General features: G+C 38.6%; 2 protein-coding genes across 3 annotated transcripts in view; both read left to right on the top strand.

Moving 5' to 3' along the window:
• Positions 1-9084: 9084 nt before the first annotated feature.
• Positions 9085-11561, top strand: LOC111217979 (small integral membrane protein 26-like). Its single transcript, XM_022740052.1, has 2 exons — positions 9085-9305; positions 10911-11561. The coding sequence occupies exons 1-2, from the start codon at positions 9182-9184 to the stop codon at positions 11081-11083; spliced, it is 297 nt and encodes a 98-aa protein (XP_022595773.1). The 5' UTR covers positions 9085-9181; the 3' UTR covers positions 11084-11561.
• A 1097-nt stretch (positions 11562-12658) lies between these two features.
• dtd1 (D-tyrosyl-tRNA deacylase 1) overlaps positions 12659-23382 on the top strand; it is a 34699-nt gene continuing 23975 nt past the window's right edge. Inside the window, exons 1-5 of one of the 2 annotated variants that reach the window (XM_022740072.1) lie at positions 12659-12760; positions 13153-13243; positions 14476-14711; positions 15734-15831; positions 22502-22657. In XM_022740072.1, the coding sequence (XP_022595793.1) occupies positions 12718-12760; positions 13153-13243; positions 14476-14711; positions 15734-15831; positions 22502-22657 (624 nt within the window). In that variant the 5' untranslated portion in view covers positions 12659-12717. Of the gene's footprint in view, positions 12761-13152; positions 13244-14475; positions 14712-15733; positions 15832-22501; positions 22667-23382 lie in introns of both variants that reach the window. The other variant, XM_022740071.1, reaches the window with a different exon arrangement.

Below are 23382 nucleotides of genomic sequence, written 5' to 3'. Positions count from 1 at the left end.
AAATTTCATAGTAATCCAGGTAATATTCTAGGTATATTTCAGTCTGAACCAAGGTGTGATGGACCGACTGACACCGACTGACACCGACCGACAGACGAGCATTGCCTTCTATGCTGATTGAACTATACTGCTGGTACGACTAAAAACATTGATGAGGTGCATCATTTCATTGCAGAGAAGGAGTTGGAAGTGGATTTTAATGCTACGGGGCTGGAACAATGGTCACTGGAGAAAATAACCAGTGACATGCATCGCCCTCAAGTAGCATTAATTGATTTTTTCCGTTTGTTTTGTTTTGTTTTTTTGGCCAGTTGGGGGCAATGGAACAAGCTGAAAACACCCTGGGACATCATCAACTCTGTTGCTTGAACAAGTCTGAAATGCTCTTAAATGAAACTTATGAGGAATTAATTCTTTAGTGACAGAGACAGTTCTAACATAACAAAACATCCGTTGATTTAACAACAATCAAATAATATCATCTTTATTCTCTCTTACAGCAACGCTCACATCTCTTACACTGATTTATTTGACCTTCAACTTCAAACTAGCAAGGTATAGGCTTTGTTTTGATGTTGGCTAAAGGCTGAGATATTTAAGATGTCACTTCACCACCCCTGGCGTAAAATATTTATGACTCTCTGGCCTTATTAAGTCAAACTGCTGCAAAGACATATAGTTCAGGGAGAAATGTATGAGTGGTATTTAAAACTCCGCACCCAGCAGCTAAATGCTATTAGTCAGGTATGCTTCAGTGCTGGCAAGTATGGATCTTCACCTACACACCTCAGGGCCTCAAGGAGTTTGGGGGTTAAACATAGTATATATATATATATATATATATATATATATATATACATAATATGTTATATATATACATACTTAAACATATTTTGCATGACACAGTTTTAGAGAAGATTTTGTGTGACTCATCATTAGCAGCGCTATAAATCCACCCACACGAGTTACAGTGGTTGGTCATATCCCCAGGTCATGCAGATGTCTCAAAAATGACCTTTTTCAGAACAGAAGCTCATTCTACTAATATTTTAATACTCTGAAAACACCTAAACCAACACTGAATGATTCTACTAACACGTACCGCCTGTGTTGCCAATGGCTGACTTAATTATACTGTTGTGAAAAAAACCATCAGTGAGCCACACTATTATGGATAAAATGCTCTTTAATTACCACGAGTGGGTGTTGTATTTTTTTCAGTCCTACAAACAATGTCCTGCTGCTGGAGGCACTCACTATGTTTTTGTTTGGCCCACATTCTTTGAGCTTTGCAGTTTCAGTGATGCACGCTGCACTTGGCGCTGTACTCCCACTGCAAGTAGATTTGTCTCAGTGGAGCTGAAAAACACATTCTTTACAGCGTCATATGTGCACATTTCCAGAGGCTGAACTTAAAAAAAATATTTACTTACCAACGTGAGCATGGTGTGCTCAGTGTAACTTTACCTCTAAGTGCCTTTTTTTTTTACTCTCCTCCATTCTGGTAAACTGAAGACCATAGCTGAAGACCACCTGTTGACCCAAGTCAGATGGTGGATCACCTGTTTTGCAGGTAAGACATCTTCTAATTTTATGCCAAATGGATTCATTAATCCCCAAAAAGGTGGTTTCAGAACCAAATTAGCAATAAATTGATGTAACTTGTTGAATATAAAGCTAAAACATTCATAGAATGTTTGTCAGTCTGTTAGGAAAACAAAGTTTTGACAGATACTCGATGTTTTCTTGGTGTAAAATTATTATTAGACAGTAAGAACGTGCTCAGTTTGCCGGGTCAGGTGTGGAGTGTGTTAACAATTGTGTATTGACTTGAAAATACTGTTATTTTTGTCTGATTGCAGCAAATTCTCCAAATCTGGCGTCTTAGATTTAAAAAAAGATGGCGACCGGGCCTTTTTTTGAAAAATGCCAAAAATATATTTTTGTTGTGACCATGGAGACGATGGAACAAACGTCGGGACGTCAGAACGTGCAGGCCGAACCAGACCAGGGCACACTCATCTGTGTGGAGAGTCCAGTTTGTTTGTTGGGATTGGTGAAGTTAAGCTTCAAACGTGGTCAGAGACTTTTACATTAAAACTTTAAAACATTTTTGAACTAATTCTCAGACACACTCCCAAAAACGCAGCAACAGATCAGTGTTATAAGTGATTAAAAGTGTTATTAAACTTAGAAGAGTTCAGTGATCATTTTCATAGCCTCACTTTTTTGTACTGAAATGCGATTTGGTATTTTTGTTTGGAGGGAGGAGATGGAAGTGGTTTGTCACTCTCATCTCATTTGGAAAAGCCCTGTTGTTGATAATGCATGATTGCATGCATGTGTAATGACGCATGCACCTCTGGTCCAAGATCACTCAACTGTCCACATTACATGCCTTCATTAAAAAAAAGTGACACTAAGTGTAATTATCAGTCTGGTATCTCAGTAATTTACACAATTTATCATAAACAAATGATTTCACAGTTCAATGGCCTCACAAGTGGCCTCACTGTATTTCTACGCAGGAACAATGCTCTGTGTCTAACATGTAACGTGTAAAATTATATGAGAGTTATTTATCAGAGTTCCTGCAATCTCCACAACAAGAATGAATCCAGGTTCAAGGTAATGTGAACAGAACGGCGAGCTCATTGTCAACTATCTAAGCGATGCTAATGTGTTTTATATAGTTTCAGGGAGCCGCACAGAGTTGCACACACGTCTCTTGTATAACCTGTTTTCACTCTCAAACACTGAGGCGCTGATGAGAGAGATGAGTTTTTACTAATGAATCATTTTGGACCATGGGTGTGGCCATGCTCTTATTTTATAGTTTATATTTTAATAAATTATATATTGACATACTGCCACAGTGGAGACAAACTGCTACTTCAATTCATTATTACAAACTTTGAACTACGATAGGACAAAGAATTTTCTCCAAATTTCTGCACATCAACACTGAGCCCACGAGTCAGAATGCCCTAACCCTTTTTCTACTGATGTTTGTCACAACAATAAAACTATCAGCTGCTTTTAATAGAGTTTCCAAAATTAGTATAACAGCACTGAGCTCCTGAGCTTCCCACAAGATGCCTATGATGCGTCTGGTGCAGTTAGAGTCGATGTACCTACAATTGACATCAAACATTATCATTGAGGTCCTTACATCTCCTGTTTCAGCCTGTTTCTTTTACAAATGTAGAACGTTACATTTTCATACTTTCCTCTCCTCGGGTGGCTTTTTCTCGCATTTCAACAATGGACGCCATGATGCTGAGAGGCCTCCTGATGACCAGCATGAAGATAGAAGACCTCTGTCTCCTAATGCTGCTCCTTTTGTGCTCCCACATGCTGCTCCTGCTTTCCTGCATGCTGCTCCTTATAAGTTCATGCATACTGCTTCTTTTGCATTCCCGCATGCAGCTCCTGCTTTCTCGCATGCTGCTCCTGACGCTGCTCCTGACGCTGCTCCTGACGCTGCTCCTGAGTCTGCTCTTGATGCCGCTCTTGATGCTGCTTCAGACTCCTCAGACGAGGAGCTTGACGTTGTTGGTCTTGATGATGAGGACAGGATTGAGACCCCTCCCATCAGTGTTGGTAGCTCTTCAGAAGAGGCCCCTGTGTCTCCCTCAACTTCTAGTCTCAGCTCCTCCACAAAGAGGGGCAGGGAAGAGAGTGACCAGGAAGAGGCGCCAGCCAAGAGGCAGAGGTGGTCAGAGGACAGCAACTCAGACTGACTCTAATGATACTGGGAGGCATCTGCCTATCATTTCTTCCTGTTGGCAGGGTTGATGGTTCTACCCTTTTTAAATCCTGAGGGCTGACCTTTGCATCTGGCTGGGCTGTAAACATCTCAGGTAGTTTTTGTGCTTCTGCACATTCTGGATCAACCTCTCTTTCTTTCTGGGGGCTGGCCTTTCCATCAGGCAGAGCACATAACCATTTGGTTGGTCATGCGTCGTAATATTCCTTCTCACAGCACTAGTGGCTCCTACTGGTAGGTCTGCAGCCTGCCAGCTATCATGTCTTCCCAGTGAACCTAATGGATGGCATGAGAAAAGGATTGGCTGGCAGCATCGTGTGTCATGGCTTTCTGCATTCCTCCCCAGGTCAACACTAAAGTTAGCACTGAAGAGGACTGACCTGCACAAGGGTGGAGAAGAAGATGGGTTAAAAAAAAAAGCTCCAAAATCAAGGAGAAGACAAAGCACTTTACTTTCTCACCACCTTTGCTCGCCGACCAAGAAAACTCCTCAAACACAGTATGGGTCAAATCTGCCTTACATTGATTGGAATGCCACCTGAATGTATTCCTGCAGAGATGTAACAATGCCTTCATGTGGTCAAAAAGCTGCTCTGACCTCCTCCCACAGTCCAAACATGCAGGTTTAGGTTCATTGGCGACTCTAAATTGGCCGCAGGTGTGAATGTGAGTGTGAATGGTTGTATGTCTCTATATATCAGCCTGAACTTCCCACAGTGCCACATGATTTCAAGTGCTTGGTCAATACAGGTAAGGCATCCAATGTACTAGTTACATGTTACACGCCCAATTATGTCAGCTACCTGTTAGCTTGACCACATGTAACAGAAGAAAGCAACCAAACTTAGCATTGGCAGCGACAGCGACAGTAAGCCGTTTCACTGGCTAGGCACGATGTTGGTCAATGAAAGAAACCGTAATTTCTAAGCACTTCTACAGGATCATAGAACAGATGCATAGAGCCTTTGTTCGGCATGCCACATGTAATAATAATGTTGAATCTACTGACATTCTTGTGGTCTCCTTATGGGTGCCCTCTCCTTTGGTTTATCATTATACATTTGTGTGTCTTATTCTAGTATTTTGTTATTTTTTAATAGCTGTGTATTGCTATAAGGATAATGTACCAATCCTGGCATGGATTTACAGTACAGTATAACACATTATATATATAATATGATAGTTTACAGTATATAAACACACTGAAGAAACATCTGTGCACATATAAATGTCATAGAAATATTTTATGGTATTCAGTATTTGTAATTTAAAATGTTTAACGTTTTTGCACCCATGCACCAGCCTCTGCACAGCACTGACGCCCTCGGTTATTTAGCTAAAATTACTAAATGAGTAGACCTACATTATATTATATTATAGACCTTATTATGTTCTTAGCCTGTTCTGTTCAATGTCATCCTGAGGTAATGTTGTTCCACTGTTGAGTCTAGTCTTCTCTACTACTGAAGTTATGCTATTGTTACAGGGGATTTGAATGAACATATTCAAATCTTTATACAGTACATTTACTTTTACATTTACATTCACTACATGAAATATTCATTTTTAAACATTATATTTTTATGCTTTCTTATCCATTGGCTATGTCATTCTACTCTTACCCTTCATCACTGTTTGCATAAAAATGTCTGAATACAGTTTTTGAAATATTGAAAGCAAAGTTATTTTTTCTGGCTTTATATGCCTTTATTGTAGATGCAGTGAGAGAGAGACAGGAAAGTTGGGGAGAGAGAGACTGGGTGGCATGCAGCAAAGGTTAGGACGTTTAGGACCAAGCTTTAATGGTACGCGCTCTACCAGATGAGCCACCGAGGCGCCCTGCAATTTCACTTTTAAGGTTACAGATGTCTGTCTTAAATTTGTTTATATTCATTGGTGCAACAAAGATTTACATAGATTCTGCATTTCATACAAGGCCAGTTATGGCAACATCCTCAAATACCCCCTTATCACCAAGATGATGGTTTTGTGGGTATTTCTTCACAATCGAGGTATTCCTGAGAAGAACAGGTTATTCATTTTTTAAAATCTTTCAAAAGCCTAAACTACATTGTTTTACATTTCACTGAGTCCAAGTAGATATATATATATATATAATATATATATATATATATATATATATATGACTTAATACTTAAGAAAACCAATATGTCTTCATGTATTTTCATTTTTTTTGTTTTCATTACAGTTTGACAGCTCAGTAGTTGGAGAAATAGATGATGCCACTATGGCTGCTTACATTCCAGCGAATGGTGATAGGATTGCTACAAGGTGTTTCTGCATGGATGAACAGAGAAAAGCTGAAGATGATGTAAAAAGACAGTCCTTATTTAAAAAACGAAGAAGAAAGAAACAGTACGTAAGGGCATTGGATGAAACAGGCCTCCAGAAGATGTTGAGATTTGTGACAGGGTCTGATGTCATCTGCGTTAAAGAAATTAAAATCATAATCATCCCATTAGCGGGGCTAGAAAAGCGGCCAGTTGCACATACTTGTGGCCAAACGTTGGAGCTAACAGCAGCAACAGCTACCCTGAGCTCCGAGCTGAAATTGAGACTATACTGACCAGCACCCTCTGTGTGATGGACATGTCATAACAGTGCCTCACTCACTCACATGTACACACTTTTCCCCTCCTTGTTTACTCTTTGCCTAGTTGTATTCTTATCAGTGTTGGCTGTATAGCTTTGGACAATGTCTGAATGTGAAACAGAGCACATGAGGAGAATATACCAATTAGCTCAGGAAATGTATTATAAGCTCAGGATATTTTTGTTTCTCAGGATTTTCATTTTCTTTTGTATCATGAAAGTCATCACCAGAGTTTGACTGTCTGTGACAACTTGCATACTGGCTGATGAACATTCTGTTCATTGACCTGCAGGAACACAAAAAACAAATATGCAAATGTGCAAAACTGTTTACTGCTATGGAGTATGTTTTTGGACCTGAATATACAAGCTTAGTGCAGTTTTATAAACAATGAAAAAGTCATGCTTTAACATGTAAAAAAGGGCCATTGTTATCCTTTAAATATGTTTTATAATGTTAGCAGTTAGCAGAAGTCATTTGTGTACTTTGTTGTGTTACAGTCCCCAAGATTTTACACTGAAGTGGAGTCAAGCCACTACCCAGTGCCACAAATGGTAGTTGGCTATTTACTGTAATAATTGATATTTTCTAACAGAGCTGAGTGAAAAATAAGACCAAGCTTAACATAGGCTGTCCTGTTTGTAATGGGCCCAACGTGTGTCAGGTCACATTTGTTTATTCTAAATAATTCCACACCATGATGGCAAATTTGCCATTGCCATGTGATGCACTGATTCATATGCAGCTACAAGACTGTCCATAATTTGTCCATAACGATTAATGAACAGAGGAGATAATATGAAGCTCAGGGGGGAGATGTCAACTGTTAAAGCGTTCACTGTTCACCTGTTCACCTGTTCACCTGTTCACCTCTGTTAACCATTTACACTGAAATTCACAGTCCATAATATTTTCCACCCTTAGAAAACTGTAAGTGTATTGTTATTTTGGCTTTGAGTGTGTGCTCACAGCAACAAAAGCAACAAATGTCAAACACAGTTTTATCACAGGGTCCTCTCTGAAGACATTCCTCCCTGCATGTCTGAATCTTTTGTTGGGATACCTCTTCAAGGTACTCCGTGGCACCAAATAGCTGGGGTAGGGTGTAAATCATCACTGAACATCCACCTAGAGACACAACATTTCTGTAAGGGCGAATTCTGTGAGGGTTCCACAGGTGAACAACGTCCTGCAGTTCTCTCTAATGAAAAAGACTGGAAAAGTGAGAAATGGTTGCAAGAAAACCTGCAGACAAAATAAATGCTTATGGTCCTTGTATGGTCATATAGGGCAGGGGTTCTCACACATTTTCATTTGCACATACCCTCAAAAGGATGCATGTTAATTCCTATTTGAAAAGAATACGTCCCAGACTGATCACAGGCCAAACAATAACTGTCTCCAGGGGTGGAAAGTAGATTTACTCAAGTACTACACATCTGGGGCACTTGTAACTTACTTGAGTATGCCCATTTATTTTGTGCAACTTTATACTACTCCATTACATGTTAGAGGCTATTGTGCTTTTTACTCCACAACATTTGTCTCACAGCCTTAGTTACTTTCAAGACTACAGTTTTTCATAACCTCACTGTCCAGTGAAAACTACTCTCCAAATTTTGTGATTATTAATTTGATTTCTTTTTTCCTGATAAAATGAAGGATAAGTATATGTCTGAGCAGTCGTAGTTAAAATGAACTCAACCATAAACATCAGTAGTAAAATGCAACATACATACTAATGCAGCAATATTAATCCAAAATGAATTTTAAAAAAAACACACAATAGTAAAATGCTGACAAGGGCCATTGTAATTGAACTGACTGTCACAGCATTATGGCACGGGGCACGATGGACATCATAAAATAACATTGCACAGCTTTGAGTTATACATTTCTAAAGCAAAAAACTTACAAATTTCTCACCTCTATTATTTCAAGACAACTGAATTGTACCAAACATTTGTCTAGAAAGTCACCAGAGAAATAAACACAATCTTTTAAATCTTAAAAATTGTTGATCCAGAACTAGGCATGTTGTCTCCTCAAAAATCCCCTGTGCTCTCCTCTGGCTATGATTGTTTGAGCTATACACGCCTCAGTTGCACTCCAGTACTTTCAACAATTGCCTGATTGTCTCTAGAGTCACCAGCCAGCCTCTATGCATTTCAGATGCATCGTCTCAGAAGAATCATCATGGCCATACTTAAGCAGTTATTAATCACCAAACCAAAGCTGACATTCCAGTACCCATGAATAGTGGAGTATTCTATTTTTTTGGTTTATGTGTGACCTGTGAACAAGTAGGCACCTCTTACAATAAACTGGCATGTGTCATTTTTGTATTGTATTTTGTTATAATTTAGTATCACATATGCAAACACATGTCCTTGTGAAGCTACACTTTCAAAGTAGCTTTCCCAACACTGTGTATATATACTATGTGTACTTAGGTATTTTCATGTGTATACGATATATACATGAGTATGTATGTGTTTATTATTGGATATAATGTAACTGACTTTTAAAATGAAAACATCTCTTAAAAAAAGACTAAAAAAGTGGCTTTGTGATATAAACGACCGGCAATAAAAGTACTTGTATTATACTTGTAATTTCTTGACAATAAAAATATTATATTTTCTAAATCAATCTTCGCCACGCCCCGGAAGATCTATTTTTCTTTTGTACTTCCGCGGTAGCTGTCATGGCGGCGCCCTGAACGCTCGAGCTTCGGAGACTCAAGTATCTTTATAGCAACATAAAAACCAAGCCGGGTATCAGAGCAGGCTGCAGTCATGACGCTCAGTGACCTGCCGAAGTGGAATAAGAGAGCGGCAGCAGTGTATGCCTTTGGCATCTGGACCATGATAGGTTCCTACGCATATTTCAGATACACAGGTCGCTATGAGGACAAGCCAGGTAAGATTCAATGTGAAACAGCAGTCAGCGTTGTAATATCTCTAGTTCCTGTAAATAACTGTTGCCTAATTTGTAACGTATCTGCCTGTTCAAGGAACAATTAAGTAACTCAACTGCTGTGTGTGTGTATATATATATTGACATATATATTGCAGCCTGCTCACTGTACATTCATCACTGTACACAGCTGTACACACTGTACAATAGTGCTGTATATACACACACATATATATACGTATGTGTGTGTCAAAAAAAATCGGCTAATAGTGCTGTGTACGGTGATGAAAAGTGACTAAATACAAATTTAGATTAAATGTTATTGTCATTACACCCACTACCAGTGCAACAAAATACAGTTTAGCATCTACCAGCAAGAAACTGCATATTAATATATATGCTAAGATGAATGAAGAATGAACAGTAAACCAATGGGGTAATATGTCCAAAATGAACCAAACAATCATAATAGAAAATATACAGTACAGAATATGCGTATAGTATGGTCATGTCCAATAAATAATACAGTTTAATGAGTCTGATTGTGTAATATACAGTATAAATGACAAGTAGCCTATGTGATATAAACACTATAAAAATAAGCCATTATATACAGTTGGGTGTAGGGATGGGAACTGATAAAGAGTTTATTGATACCATTGATATTATCTATTTTGCTTATTGGTCCAATTTTCTATAGACTCCCTTAAAAATTCCTGATAGAAATGTCTGTGACAGTAATAACCACAGTTACTATACTAACAGTAGACATTTACTCTCAATAATGGACGTGGTGATCAGGTGGGAAGGAGTGGCACTTATGCCATGTAAAAGTGCAAAATATAAGCCATCCCTTGATTTAAGCCCATGTTTGTTAGAAAGATGTTTCAGCATATTGCTGTTGTTTCTATCCTTACTTGAAATGACTATTTTACATATATTACAAGTAGTACTGTTGTCATCTTTCTTCAAGGAATAAAAAAGGTGATGGACTGTTTCTTCTTCTCCACCATGACTCCTTCTTGTTGCAAGTTTCCAGCAGAGTAGATGCACAGATTTGACATCATAATTTTGCAATGCACAACAGTCAGAAAAACATGCTGGCATCAATAAAAGGAATTGAGTTTGCAAGTTAAGATTTTAAGAACATACAATGAACCTATGAAATGCCACACATTGTTATGTAGCACATATAAAAGCTTATAGTATATTTAATATAAAAAAGTTCAAATTAGCTCTAAATTGATAAGATAAAAAAATAAAATGACGCATACATGATAATGTGTTCGTAATAAAAATGATCCAATCCAATATAATAGCTGATTATGATAATAAACAATTTTACTGTGTTTTACTGTGGACACTGTATTGCTGACAATACTTTAAAACTTTGAATGCAGGAGATTTACTTGTAATGGAATATTTTTATATTGTTATATTTCTTTAGTAAGGTATGGGTTTGATTACTTTCAATATCAACTAGTCATATTCATTTAGACTCTACTAACCTTCTCAGTTAGCATACAGTGTCCTCCCAACCCACTTTACCCAAATATGATATCAATAGTAACGGATACATACACTGTAAACTGTTTACTTTCCCCTCAGTGACAGAAGAAGTGGTGCAAGAGCAGGAAGATCCAGATCAAGTCGTCCACCAGACACTTCACAGCAAAACCATCCTCACCTACAAGAAAGACTTCGTCCCATACAGCACAAGGATCTACAATTTCATCAGATCATTCAGCAGTGAACCTGGGACTGGAGGCGATGAAAAGTAGCTGCCTCAGGGCAAAGGACACACGACTGGAGGTTTACTCTTGTCGAGAGTAAATCCCTATGATGAGGAAGGAATTTATGCTTTTGTTCAAAGACATTACTGTAATTTGTAAAGAAAATTCCAAGGGGTGTCTATCCAAGCTGCCTGTGTGTTTGGATGCCAATGGACTGTCACTGATGATGTTATATTAGTGAAATAATATAAAATATATTATTACAACAATATAACATGACCACCATGTAAAGTTGCCACAATGTTTAAATAAAGCTATGTTTAAACATAAGTTTAGATTCCCTTTGACTTTATTGGTATAATAAGTATCTGAGTGTCTTTATATAATTTAAGGCACTATCATGAAAGTCATAGGAGGTTGTGCTTTCAGCCTGGTGTTAGCTTAGAAAAGTTTTGGCAACAGATATCGCAGTATTCTGAATGAGGACTGATATAACAGTCTTGAAATAAATACTTCTTATGTGAAACTTTTAATTGTTTTCATAGAGTCGAAGAGATGTTTAAATTCTTTGGTTCTTTATCATAGTAGGAAAAACACAGGTGTTACCAACATTAAATGTGGCTTTATTCAGTGAGCCATTACTGAGGCAGTTAAATTCTGCCATCATTAATTTTTATCATTTACACCTGTACTTTTCCTACTGTGACATATCATCAAAAACATATTAGAAGCACCTTTTAATATACAACAATCCAATCCAACAATCCAACACCACCATGAAGTGTCACCTCAAAATGAACAGCAGAATTGAGTCTGTATAAAAACAACACAGTGATGTCAACAAAACAGAACACCTTAAGTAGGCTAGTTATTTCATACAGGGCTATTGCATTACATCTCTTTTGTTTTTTTGGTCATCCAATAAATACCTGTAATCCCCAACTCTGCAATATAGAGTGATACCCTATTATTCCCATTCTCTGCACAGTCATCATACAGGAAGTTTACAAATATTCACATCTGGGTGTTGCTACAATAAAGATTCACTGGTGGAAGGAGTGTTACTGAAGCAAAATCCCCCCAAAAAACCAAACTATCACTCTGTACTGTAAAAATAGTCCTACTCATATACTCCATTAATAAAAGCCTTGCATTCAGAATTTAACTTAAATCAAAGTATGTTCATATTGTAATCAAAAATTCAAGTTAAAAGTGACATTATAATATTTATATATATTTTTTTCAAAATGATTATGACATGCAAAGAGCATTTCATTAAATTATTTAACAGAGGTGTGTGGTGATGTGTGCCAATTATGGCTATTTTATACACTGTTGGTTGAATTTAATTTACTGAGTGTAACAACATAGTATATGTATTTATATGCACATAAACCTTAATCTTCAAAGTTGCTATAGCTGTCAGATAAATATAGTGGGGCAAAATCTAAGAGGATAATTTAGCTTTAGGTAAAATTAGAATTATACTCAAGTGCTACTTGAGTAAATGTACTTAGTTACTTTCAGCCACTTGGGTCTGAATGACTTGCTATAAGGAGCAGTCCTGTCCCAGCGGCCCTTCACAGGATATGTGCTGCGGCCGTTAGAGGGCGACAACGTCCCGTCCAACGCTGTGATTCCTCGGAAGTTGTGAGAGCGTGCTCCCCAACACAACCAAAACAATGAAAGCTATCGTTCAGAGGGTCACCAAGGCGACTGTGACAGGTAAGCGAAACCACCATGCTTTTGTGAATTTGATAATGTCCGGTTACCGAGGCCAGTAGCTTTCATTTATTAAGCCCGCTGACCATGCATGTTAGCTAACTTAGCGTGGTTAGCATTAGCACTCCCAGCAAAATGAACGAGTTGTTAGCAACGGCCAGGCGTGTCTCTGCTAGCTGGCTGTCCCAGCTCGGACGAAACCTGTAGGTTAAGCTTATTTCAGTAATAATGAAAGTGTCCTCTGTGTGTCAGTGTTCGTGACAGCTGAATGAGAGTCTTGACTCCTTTCTTCAGCACGCAGTCATGTCACTCAGTATGTCACCTGTTAGTTTGGGCTTGTCATTGAATGACAGCAGCAGTTCATTCACTCATCAACGTGTCTGTGTTTCCTGCAGTGGGAGAGGAGCAGGTCAGTTCAATAGGACGAGGACTGTGTGTGCTCCTGGGTATATCTGTGGACGACACCCAGAGGGATGCTGACTACATGTGAGTGTGTGTGGGAGGGTCCTTCAACACCAGACACAGCACCCTGACTAGATTCGAAATCATTGCTTAAACATTTGTGTCAGAAAAAAAATATTATTCATGATCAAAAATGTTCTTAGTAAGGTGGAGGGTGTTGCAGTTCTAAGGAACTATCTGCACAGTACAAAAGTCTATTAACACAATCTTTAAAATTGAAAATGAAACGATTCAAGCATGCCCCAAGAATTTGCTTGCTGATTTTTATGCTGCATTGAAATGAATGGGAGGCGATGCCTGCCTGGAACGGTTGGACAAATAAATCCCAAAATCGAAAACATCCATTTAAAGCATGCAAGAAATCCATTGCATGTCCACACCTTTGGTTTCAACAGAAGATGTAAGGCTCAGATTTTATGGAGTAAATAGCAAATTTGTGTTTCTGTTTTAACAAGCAATCCCAGAAGTGTAATTCGACACTGTATACAAGTCTGGTATGATAACCTGGCAGCACATTCTAAGCTGGCACATCTCATCCAGACAGCCATGAAGATCACAGGGAAAAAAGAACACCACTTTCTTCAGTCCTTATGTGAGAAATCTGTGCTTAGGGAGGCACAGAAGATTCTGAATAATCCAACACACATCCTGAACCCAGAAATCGAGATACTGCTGATGGTTCAGGACGGCAAATTGTTGATTGAACAGGTTCAGGAACATAATTCAGTCCTCCTTCAATCAAGATATTAAAAAAGAACAAGTAGAGTTACAATACCTACTGTATATATCTGGGTTATTATCAAAACCATTGTAGTTTTTATTCTTTTAATATCTGGTTTTATTAGAAAAACCATTGTCTTCTATCACAATGCATTACTATACCTGGTTTTATTATTGTAATCACTGTTTTTATCACCCTGTCTCACATTCAACTTCAGAACATATTGTATAGGTTTGTAGATATTATTTATATACTTGCACACATGTGTATTGTGAGTTGTTTTGTCATGAGATGCAGTCCAAAACAAGTTTCCCCTGCGGGATAATAAAGTATACCTTACCTTACCTACCATGCCTGCCTGGAGGATTGCAAATGGACTACAAATTAATGGTGTACTTAAATGTTCAGCAATAATGGGATAAATTGCCAATCCAGTGTGGTCACACTGATAAGTTAGTAGAGACAGAGTGGAGCACTCATTGCAGCTCAGACTCATTAGGCTGATTCCACACTGCTTTTCTCCTCACGGTTTCAGAGTACGTAAGATCCTGAACCTCCGGCTGTTTGAAGATGAGAACGGGCGAGCATGGAGCAAAAGTGTCATGGATCGGGACTTTGAGGTGCTGTGTGTGAGCCAGTTCACCCTGCACTGTATACTGAAGGGAAACAAGCCAGACTTCCACTCAGCCATGCCTGCAGAGCTGGCCCAGCCCTTCTACAACAGCATCCTGGAGAACATGAGGAGTGCCTACAAACCAGAGCTTATCAAGGGTGGGTGAACTGATGACCGCCCTCTTTACTGTCCTCCTTTATAGTCCTACAGTCGTGTGTTCCTGCTGCTCTTGGACCTTATACCATGCAGTTTTTATATTAGATTATGTCTTGAAGAATTTTAGTATATTCAGTATGTCTATATGTATGTCATTATATATGTACTCATACAATGTCAAACCCCGGTCTGATATTAAGTAGTTGACTGCCTTTGTTGATGTCTGAGAAGATGATGGATTTTGTGAAGTCAGCGTTGAAAAACAGTTAGAATTTAAAGGGTCATATGTGAAAAGTGTTGCCAGTTTAAATAGAGTCCCAGGAGGTTGGAGGACAGCGTGGCTAAAAAACACTGGGTTGTTCACTGCTATTTGTTTCCAAGCTAATTAAAAACAAAAGTGTCGAGAGTCACTATTATTGCCACTCACTTATAAGCTTGGACCAGTGCCATGTCCCCCTGCTGTTTTAATTGCCTCTATTCCCATCTCAGTGTAGGGTTATGGCAGTTTAGGGGGTGGGAGGTGTGGATTATCCGTGCTGTGACGCGGTGGTGGTGGCACTGAATTGGGTCAGTCCACCGGGGAGCAGGTGCGAAGAACACCTTGTCCCAGCAAAGGAGGCATAAGGCTTACTAATTAGCCCCCCCCCCAGAGAGGAAATATGATGATGCAGCGCTTTCCCCACCGCGGCCCACGGCTTCATTGTGCAGATGGTTTCATTAATCTCGCGGACCCAGTGGAAGAAAGGAGAACATTTAAGTTGAAACTTCCTCTCCTCCTACAGCCCCCTCGTCTTTTGTCCCCAATGTCTCAAGGCTCCATGTTATCCTACATCTTTATGAAACATAGACTGACATTGGCAAACAATTTCCACTGCCTTTTTACTGCCTGTTTAATATTAGGATGTGTGTCATTTGGGATGTACTGGCCTCCTTAGATAGAGTAAACTGTTGGCTATAATAGGCAGTGATGCTAAAAGATGAAATGACTTATAAAATGTCCTTGTGTTTTGTTTTGTGTGTCTAGATGGGAAGTTTGGAGCCTACATGCAGGTCCACATACAAAACGACGGACCTGTTACCATTGAACTGACCTCACCTGCTGGTACCACAGACCCCAAACAGGTACATGACGGTTCAAGTAGTTTGACTAAATTATCTTACCCGGAGGGCAAGCTGTTTTCCTCTTCTTTTAACTGCATTTCATGGACTTCATCAGCTCGAGTCTGCTCATTGAGATGGATCAGTTGCCAGATACAATTGTAAATGGACATTTAGTTATTATTTTGTAAAGGTCTGAGAAAAGCAAATGCGTTAAACAGTAATTGGTTCTCATTTATTCTGCAAAAAAAAAAAAACAACTTAAATTCATGCATGAAGTGTCATTCCACTTTTAAAGGAGTCATTTTATTTCTCATTTTGAACCACTAGATGGTGATATTTGCTCTTCTGTTGTGTGTACTCACTCTTGCTTCTCATGTTACATGCACAGCACTGGGTTTTAAAAAAAAATAAGAATAATGAGTAAGAAACAAAGACAAACATTTTTGAAATTGGTATTTATATTCCACTACTGCTGACCTCATCTGTTTGATATTTAACTAGGTGTAAGTGATACGACCCAACAGATTTTTGAGGCCAATAGTGATATTTTACAGTTAGAACAATGCAACATAAACACACAGTACATACACATTTTAATAAGAATTTCTGAAATGTGGTTATTGAAGACGTATTGACCAGGACATTTTACAGTGGGAAAAATAAACCCAGATATAACACTAAATTTTAATTTGTGCACTTCATTGGAAATGAAATTAGTGTCAACAACCACTATAAACAACAACACAAATGCATCCAAAGTTTAAACAATAACGTAGAGATTTAAACGGTTAAGGGGTTAGTGGGCAATCATGTAGTATGAACATTAAAGCTGCGCAAATCAATAGTTTTTATGGATCAAAAGACTGTGTAATGTGAGAGGTGTCTCTTAGTGGCAAATCCACAGAGAAAAGTCACCAAATTTTGCCAGTCCCCTCAGCTAAAACAGTTTTTTAGCCTCTCTTAGCTCATTGTTTTGGTTCCACAGCCCATAAATTCTGTTTATAGCCACAGCAGGCAGGCAGCTGTTTTCAGAAGAAAAGCTCTGATAAACCAACTGTACACTACCTGGCCATCACCAAACAGCAAACTAACAAAGTTAGTAAAACTAGCTAAGAGCTGGTGAATATAGTGGAGCATTAGTAGCTTAAGTGCCAGATATATTTCTCAGGTTGTGGAGACTGAAACGGGGCTTAAAGGAGAGTGAGAGTTGGTCTTACATTTGTCAAGCGGCCAGAAACACGACTCCAAATGAATGCTAATGTTGTTTCGTGTCTGCTGGTTGTGTAAACTGGCAGCTGTTTACCATCACAGCTGTATATAATGACAGTATTTCAGTGCTGTGCTTTCAGTTTTAAAAAATAATAATAATAATCAAAACAAAAAGAATTTAAACTTAAATTCAACCATTATTTCTGTCAACACAAAGATCTCCGCTGCATTTTGTTACTTGTCACTAATAAAATCTGTGAGTAATATCTGCCTGGCCCATTTATCGGACAGCTCTACATCTGATGACTGCACATCTCTGACATTCCCTGGAAAAACATGGCTGCATTAAACCTGAAATGAGTTTACTGAGAAGGCCTTACTGAGAAGGCTGTACAATACTACTGAAGAAAAACTACTACAAGCTAAATGCTGAAAGGATTAGTTACTTAAATTAGTTCCTTGGGTTCTATTTGTAAATTAAAAAAAAAAATTCTTAGTGCACCCAGAGAGCAACAATCACGTCTTTGCCAAGATCAGTGTTTGCCATTGTTACTTCTTCCATAGCCTTGTGGAGCGAGACCGATTCAGTGTGTTATCACTCAGTCACCCCCGACAAAGCTGCCATCCCCCCCAGTTTGGTTACTCAAGTGTACCTGTGTGTGTATACAGTGTATACATTCCCTTGAATTTACTTGTATGGACTTTTGGACCTCTCTGTGTGTGTGTATGCAATGTGGGGTACAGATGATTGGCACAGGCTTCACGGAGCATGCTGCTGCCACTTCATGTTCACCCTCTCCCGTACCTGTCCCTGTGGGAGCTGACCAGGCTTTCTCTCAGTACGCTTAACCTGTTCCCTCTTCACTGGGATATACTGTACTGTATACCTCATTAATCCAGGGCAGGTTTCCATATGCTCCATTCTTTTAGGGGAAAGGATGTTTCTGTGATTAGCAGATGAGTTCATTGTTGATGTCATCCTAGGTTGTGACAACTCATGATGAGCAGAGTATCAAACTTCACTGTTTTTTTTAAGTACCAACCAAAAATATTTCCGTAGCACCAACCCTTGAGGACTATCAAGAACGGAAGGTTTGAATGGAGTGTGTGGTCAGATCTCTGGTCTTGTTGACTTATTCTTTGATCACAGAGTTCCTGGTTAAAGGAAAAGTTTGCTAATGATGACTATTTCAATGACCGAATGACATTTTATTGAGGAAAAGTACTTGTATGGGTGGTTGTGCTGTGTCAACATTCAACATTGTAGAAGTTTGGGTTCTCTTGTTAAAGGTAAAAGGGTTTTCTATTAAAGGTTCATATTTCTCAAAGACATATAATGAAACAAGATTACACCTACAGCCATGCTAGTGGCTCTGTGAGGCTGCACTTTGGCACAACAGCGTATTGAGCTAAATGCTAATGTGAGAAAGCTACCATGCTCACTGACAATGCTAACATGCTTATGTTTCCCAGGTAATTTTGAGGTGGTTTACGATGTTAAGCATGTTATCATGCTAAAGTTTTGTTATTTAGCATGAATAGAAAATACAGCTGAGAATGGTGTGAATGTCATTAGTTTCAAGGTATTTGGTCATAATCCAAAAATCACAATAAAATTCAATGATAATGTATTAAATAGTTGTTGTGATACTTCAGTCTGGACTGAAGTGGTGGACGGACCAGCATTGCCGTACTTAGAGCCAAGTATTGCTCTGGTATCAGTACCAAAACTCAGCTATTGGATTTGCATTGACGTCACCATACCCAGATCTAACAGACCTTTTGTTATTTTACAAATAGTATGTTTTTATTCAGTGGTTCCTGAATATTTTCAAATCATTTCCGCCTCTAAAGGCCAAAAACATTTTTATCAACTAGTAACCACATTAGTTTCATAAGTTTCTGTAGTGCAAATGAAAAACAACTGTGCTAAGACTGCTACGACTGTGTGAAAGCAAGAAAGGCAGTTTGATTAATGAGCATCACTGTTTTTCTTTTCCTCCTTATCAAACTTAACATGTTTTGCTTTCTGAATAAATCTTGCTAACAGGATAACCTTGATAACTCTCCTATTATCAGGGCACAATTGTTTCCTTATTGTTGTCAAATGAATCAGATTAATAGGCCGTCATAGCAAGCCCCTTGTTGAGGACATTTTGACTTGTCATAGGAGCAAATGCACAGATGGAACCAGTAACATTAATGACGGCTCGGTTCCAGCAATGGATATAAAGAACTGCAGCAATTAATGTTATTGTTCAGCTTCACTCCATATTTTTGCGCCCCCAGTTTGGGATTCATCAATAATGAAAATGTGTCTATTGTGACTTTCTTTTTTGTAAATTGCGTCTGTATCTGCAACTCTGATACATGTATATTGTTCTGTAGATGAAACCAGACCACAATAATGTTAAATTTCAGCCCTGGATACCTCTGAATAAACCACCACAAATGGTTTTCACTAGCATTGAAGAAAGCTGTACAAATAATAACATAAGTCATGGAGATAATAACACTGCCTCTCAGTAACAGATACACCTCTCTCAGCCTCTTGTTCCAGCTATTTGAAAGAAGTTCAAATATCCATTTTCCTGAATCAATTCTGGTCACTTCCGTCGAACCGAGCCAACATCCTTACGCTTTGGCTACAGGCCGACTTTGGCTGCTCTCCCCTTTGTGGGCTTGGCTCACTTGCCCAAAGTGAGGGATATTAAGCAGTCCTCAGAATTTTAATCTTGTCTGTTTGGGATGTTTTGCTGTGGGGGCCGAGGAGCCAAGGCCAAGGCTGAACATGAGGGATAAAAGGCCAGCCAATAGGCTAAGCTTGGCACGGGGGGGAAATGAAGCAATGGCCAAGAGACACTGTTCCTTTCTTTCCATGAATCAGGGATTTAGTCCACCACAGGGTCAAGCGGCCAGCAAACAATGGTGTTATCCAGAGGAATGAAAATCATCCCGTTTGGATGTTCTCTTTGGGATGCTCAGCAGCTGCAGTTGATAGCAGAGGAGTCCTGAGTTTTTCTCTTTGTTCACCTGACTGTTTGTGTATATATATATTTTTTTTTTTTTTGACCTCTGGGCTGAAACCCAACATACTCAGAAATTATGTAATGTGTTAGGTCAAGATTTTATGAGGTTGTAATTCAGAGTTTTGGGTTTGTGTAGCTTTAACATTAGAATTTGAAATGTGGATTTATAGCAAAGAAAGAAACATGTGTTTCCTGTGTCCACTATGTATTTGGATGTTGAACGTATGTGTCTCCCCTGGTTTTTATGTACCAGATGTTATATCATCAACCAAGACAGCATGTTAATGGGTTCAAATGGGAATAACACTGGATTTTTTTGTGCTCTCTGAATAATGTAGTGTCTTATGCAGTGCTTTGGATTTTTGAGATGACATTTAGTTCATAAATATTTCCTCGGCAGCCATGAAAGTTTTAGCGTCTGTGTTTACAGGCCTTTTTCAGATGACGGGTAGCATACCCACTTTTTCATCACTGTTGTGGTGTTTCATGAAGCGTGAAGAATACAATGAGAAAAGGAGGAGGAGCGGGTGTGATTGGAGTAGTGACTAGTCGCACTGAGTGGCATTGTGAAGGATTGTTTTGGAGTGTGTGAGAGGCAGTGCATGCATTCACAACAATAGACTCATTGAAGTGATCATATGACAACCCAGAATAGCTGCAAATGAGGAGAGAATAGAAGTTGCCGTGTGTTCACACAGACAAGTCAGATGGAGTGTTGGTCGGTGGTGCTGACATGTTTTTTCTTCTCAGTATGATTAAATATATTAATTCTCATGCATGTAGGGACCTTTGGGTGAATACTGAGCACCCTGCAAAGGTCATGATCTACAAGTCATGATGCAGCACATTCGTTTTGAGTGGCTCATCCCTCTGAGCCACCAGGAACCACAGATTCATAAGGTTTTTAATATATTTTACAAGTTAAAGAAAAAGCAAAGACTCACGCGTTTGTCATTATTTAGATCTCAGAGCCCCTGAAAACTTCTTCAATATTTTCGGCAATGATTAAATTTAAAGTTTAGATTTTGTGGGTGCTATTTATTATGAATTTAACACTCAAAAGTCTGTTTTTTTTTTTTTTACTCCTGAGCCCCACTCACTTAAAACCAGTGAGAAGTGCTCAAAGAAAAACACAACCATAGATATCTCTTGGTAAAATAAACAAATGTTCTAAGGTTGGACAAAAATTTGGGGATTGTGTAGAAGCCAGTTGTTCATATTAAGAAGCTAATTGAGAAAATACATTTGAGGGCCTTTAAAGGCCCATATTTTCCTCTTCTCCTGTGTTTATTTGAAGTGTTGATCCATAATAAGATATATTTGTGGTTATAAGAACCAAAAACCATCTCAATGTAGTTTTACATCTCCTCTCTCAGGCTTCTCTCTGGAGCTCTAGTAACAACAGGTCGGTGAGCCAATCAGAAGAGAGGAGGCTCTAAGCCTCTCTTTTGATTGGCTGACTGTTTTCTGAGTGATTGAATAAAAATTTCACAGATTTCAAGTAAACTGAATCATGCGAGGTTGGATGGTGGGTCCAGGTGGGCGGGGCTTGGAGCATTTCTGAGAGGGGTGACTGCTTTGTTGTGACATCACAAAGTTACAGAAGACCTGACAGATGGTTTTAAGGCTCAGTTTCTGAATACAATGTGTTTCTCTGGACTGAGCACTTTGATACTTTCACAGTATTGATACAGAACCTTTATGAAGCTTTACAATCAAAAAGACATGGAAATCTCACATCACAGTATTTGGAACCTTTAATAGCATTTTTTTAAAGCTGAATATGTTAGGAAAAGTTTTACTACAAATGTTTGCAGAAAAGACTCAAATTCAACGTTTTGTTTAGTCATGTCATTAAAATAGCACCAAGATGATTTAATATTGTACCTCCATGAAGTTGGAGGACTTGAAAGACACCCCAGAAATGCTTGGTCCTGCACTTTTAGATAATGCAACTTGATCTCCCTTAACTTAAAAAAGCAGATGATGATGTATGTTGTATTTCTGAGATATTTTAGTGAAGCTACAATGAAGTTAGGTAGCAGAACATATTTTTGGCTATCTCAAAAGTTAGTGGTAAATGTCAGCTTGCCACTTAGAATGAAAGAGCCCAGTCTTTTTTGTAGGTTCACTATTTTGCAGAGATAACACATATAAAAGTCACAGCTGGTTCAGCCATTTTTTCTTGGAAAGAAGAAGAAAAAGATGAAATTGAATGTACACGTGAGGCACTTTAGTCTCATTCACCTGTATGGATTTTTCTTTTAACTCTTTGTTTTTCCTCTGAAGGAACCTAAATATTCGTAATAGCAATTTTAAGGCAGAATCCAAGCTTTTCTATTAATTATTCATGGCATGTGACCTGCAGTACATGTTAAGGGCACGTGAATTAAACTGTAAGATAAAGAATTTATTTATGACCCAGGCTTTTCTCTTTCTTGTGTTTTCCTCAGCTGTCGAAACAGGAGAAGCAGCAGCAGAGGAAAGAGAAGACGCGCACCAAGGGCCCCTCAGAGTCGGGCAGGGACAAGGGCACCCTACGTTCCCGACCCGACCCAAACGCCAGTAGTGGAGCAGAGGGTGACGTGTCTTCAGAAAGGGAGCCCTAGGTTAGCAGGGTGAGGGAGCCTAGGAGACGCACAAAAACACACAAACACAAGCAGTAACAGTAACACACGTTCATAAAAAAACACCAGACCTTAGGTCCCTAAAATAGTGTGTCTTTAATTTTGTAAACCTGAGGCTTGTCTTAAAGAGTGTAATTACAAACCTTGAGTCATTCACCATGTTATTAAAGTTGATATTAAGTGCAACTATAAATTAAGTTTTATTTATTCATTATTAATTATTTGCTTGCACAGTAAAGAAATACAATTACTATAAAAATATATGTACAAAAACACACCCACATATATAAAACACACTTCTACCTACATGTACACAGAAATGCACAAATCCAAATGAGCTTAGGCAGGAAAGGTAGGAAGCTAAAAGCTACAACGATCTCCTCCTAAAAACTACATATATACAGTATGTGTGTGTGTGTATATATATACATATATATATATATATATATATATATATATATATACAGTATCTCACAAAAGTGAGTACACCTCTCACATTTTTGCAAATATTTTATTATATCTTCATTCATGGGACGACACTGTAGAAATGAAACTTTGATATAACTTAAAGTAGTGAGTGTACATCTTGTGTAGCAGTATAGATTTACTGTCCTCTCAAAATAACTCAACACACAGCCATTAATGTCTAAACAGCTGGCAGCACAAGTGAGTACACCTCACAGTGAACATGTCCAAATTGTGCCCAA

Source organism: Seriola dumerili, unplaced genomic scaffold (assembly GCF_002260705.1).
Source record: "Seriola dumerili isolate Sdu_G_001 unplaced genomic scaffold, Sdu_1.0 BDQW01000050.1, whole genome shotgun sequence".
NCBI classification, from domain to species: Eukaryota; Metazoa; Chordata; class Actinopteri; order Carangiformes; family Carangidae; genus Seriola; species Seriola dumerili.
This window is presented reverse-complemented; position numbering and strand designations above follow the sequence as displayed.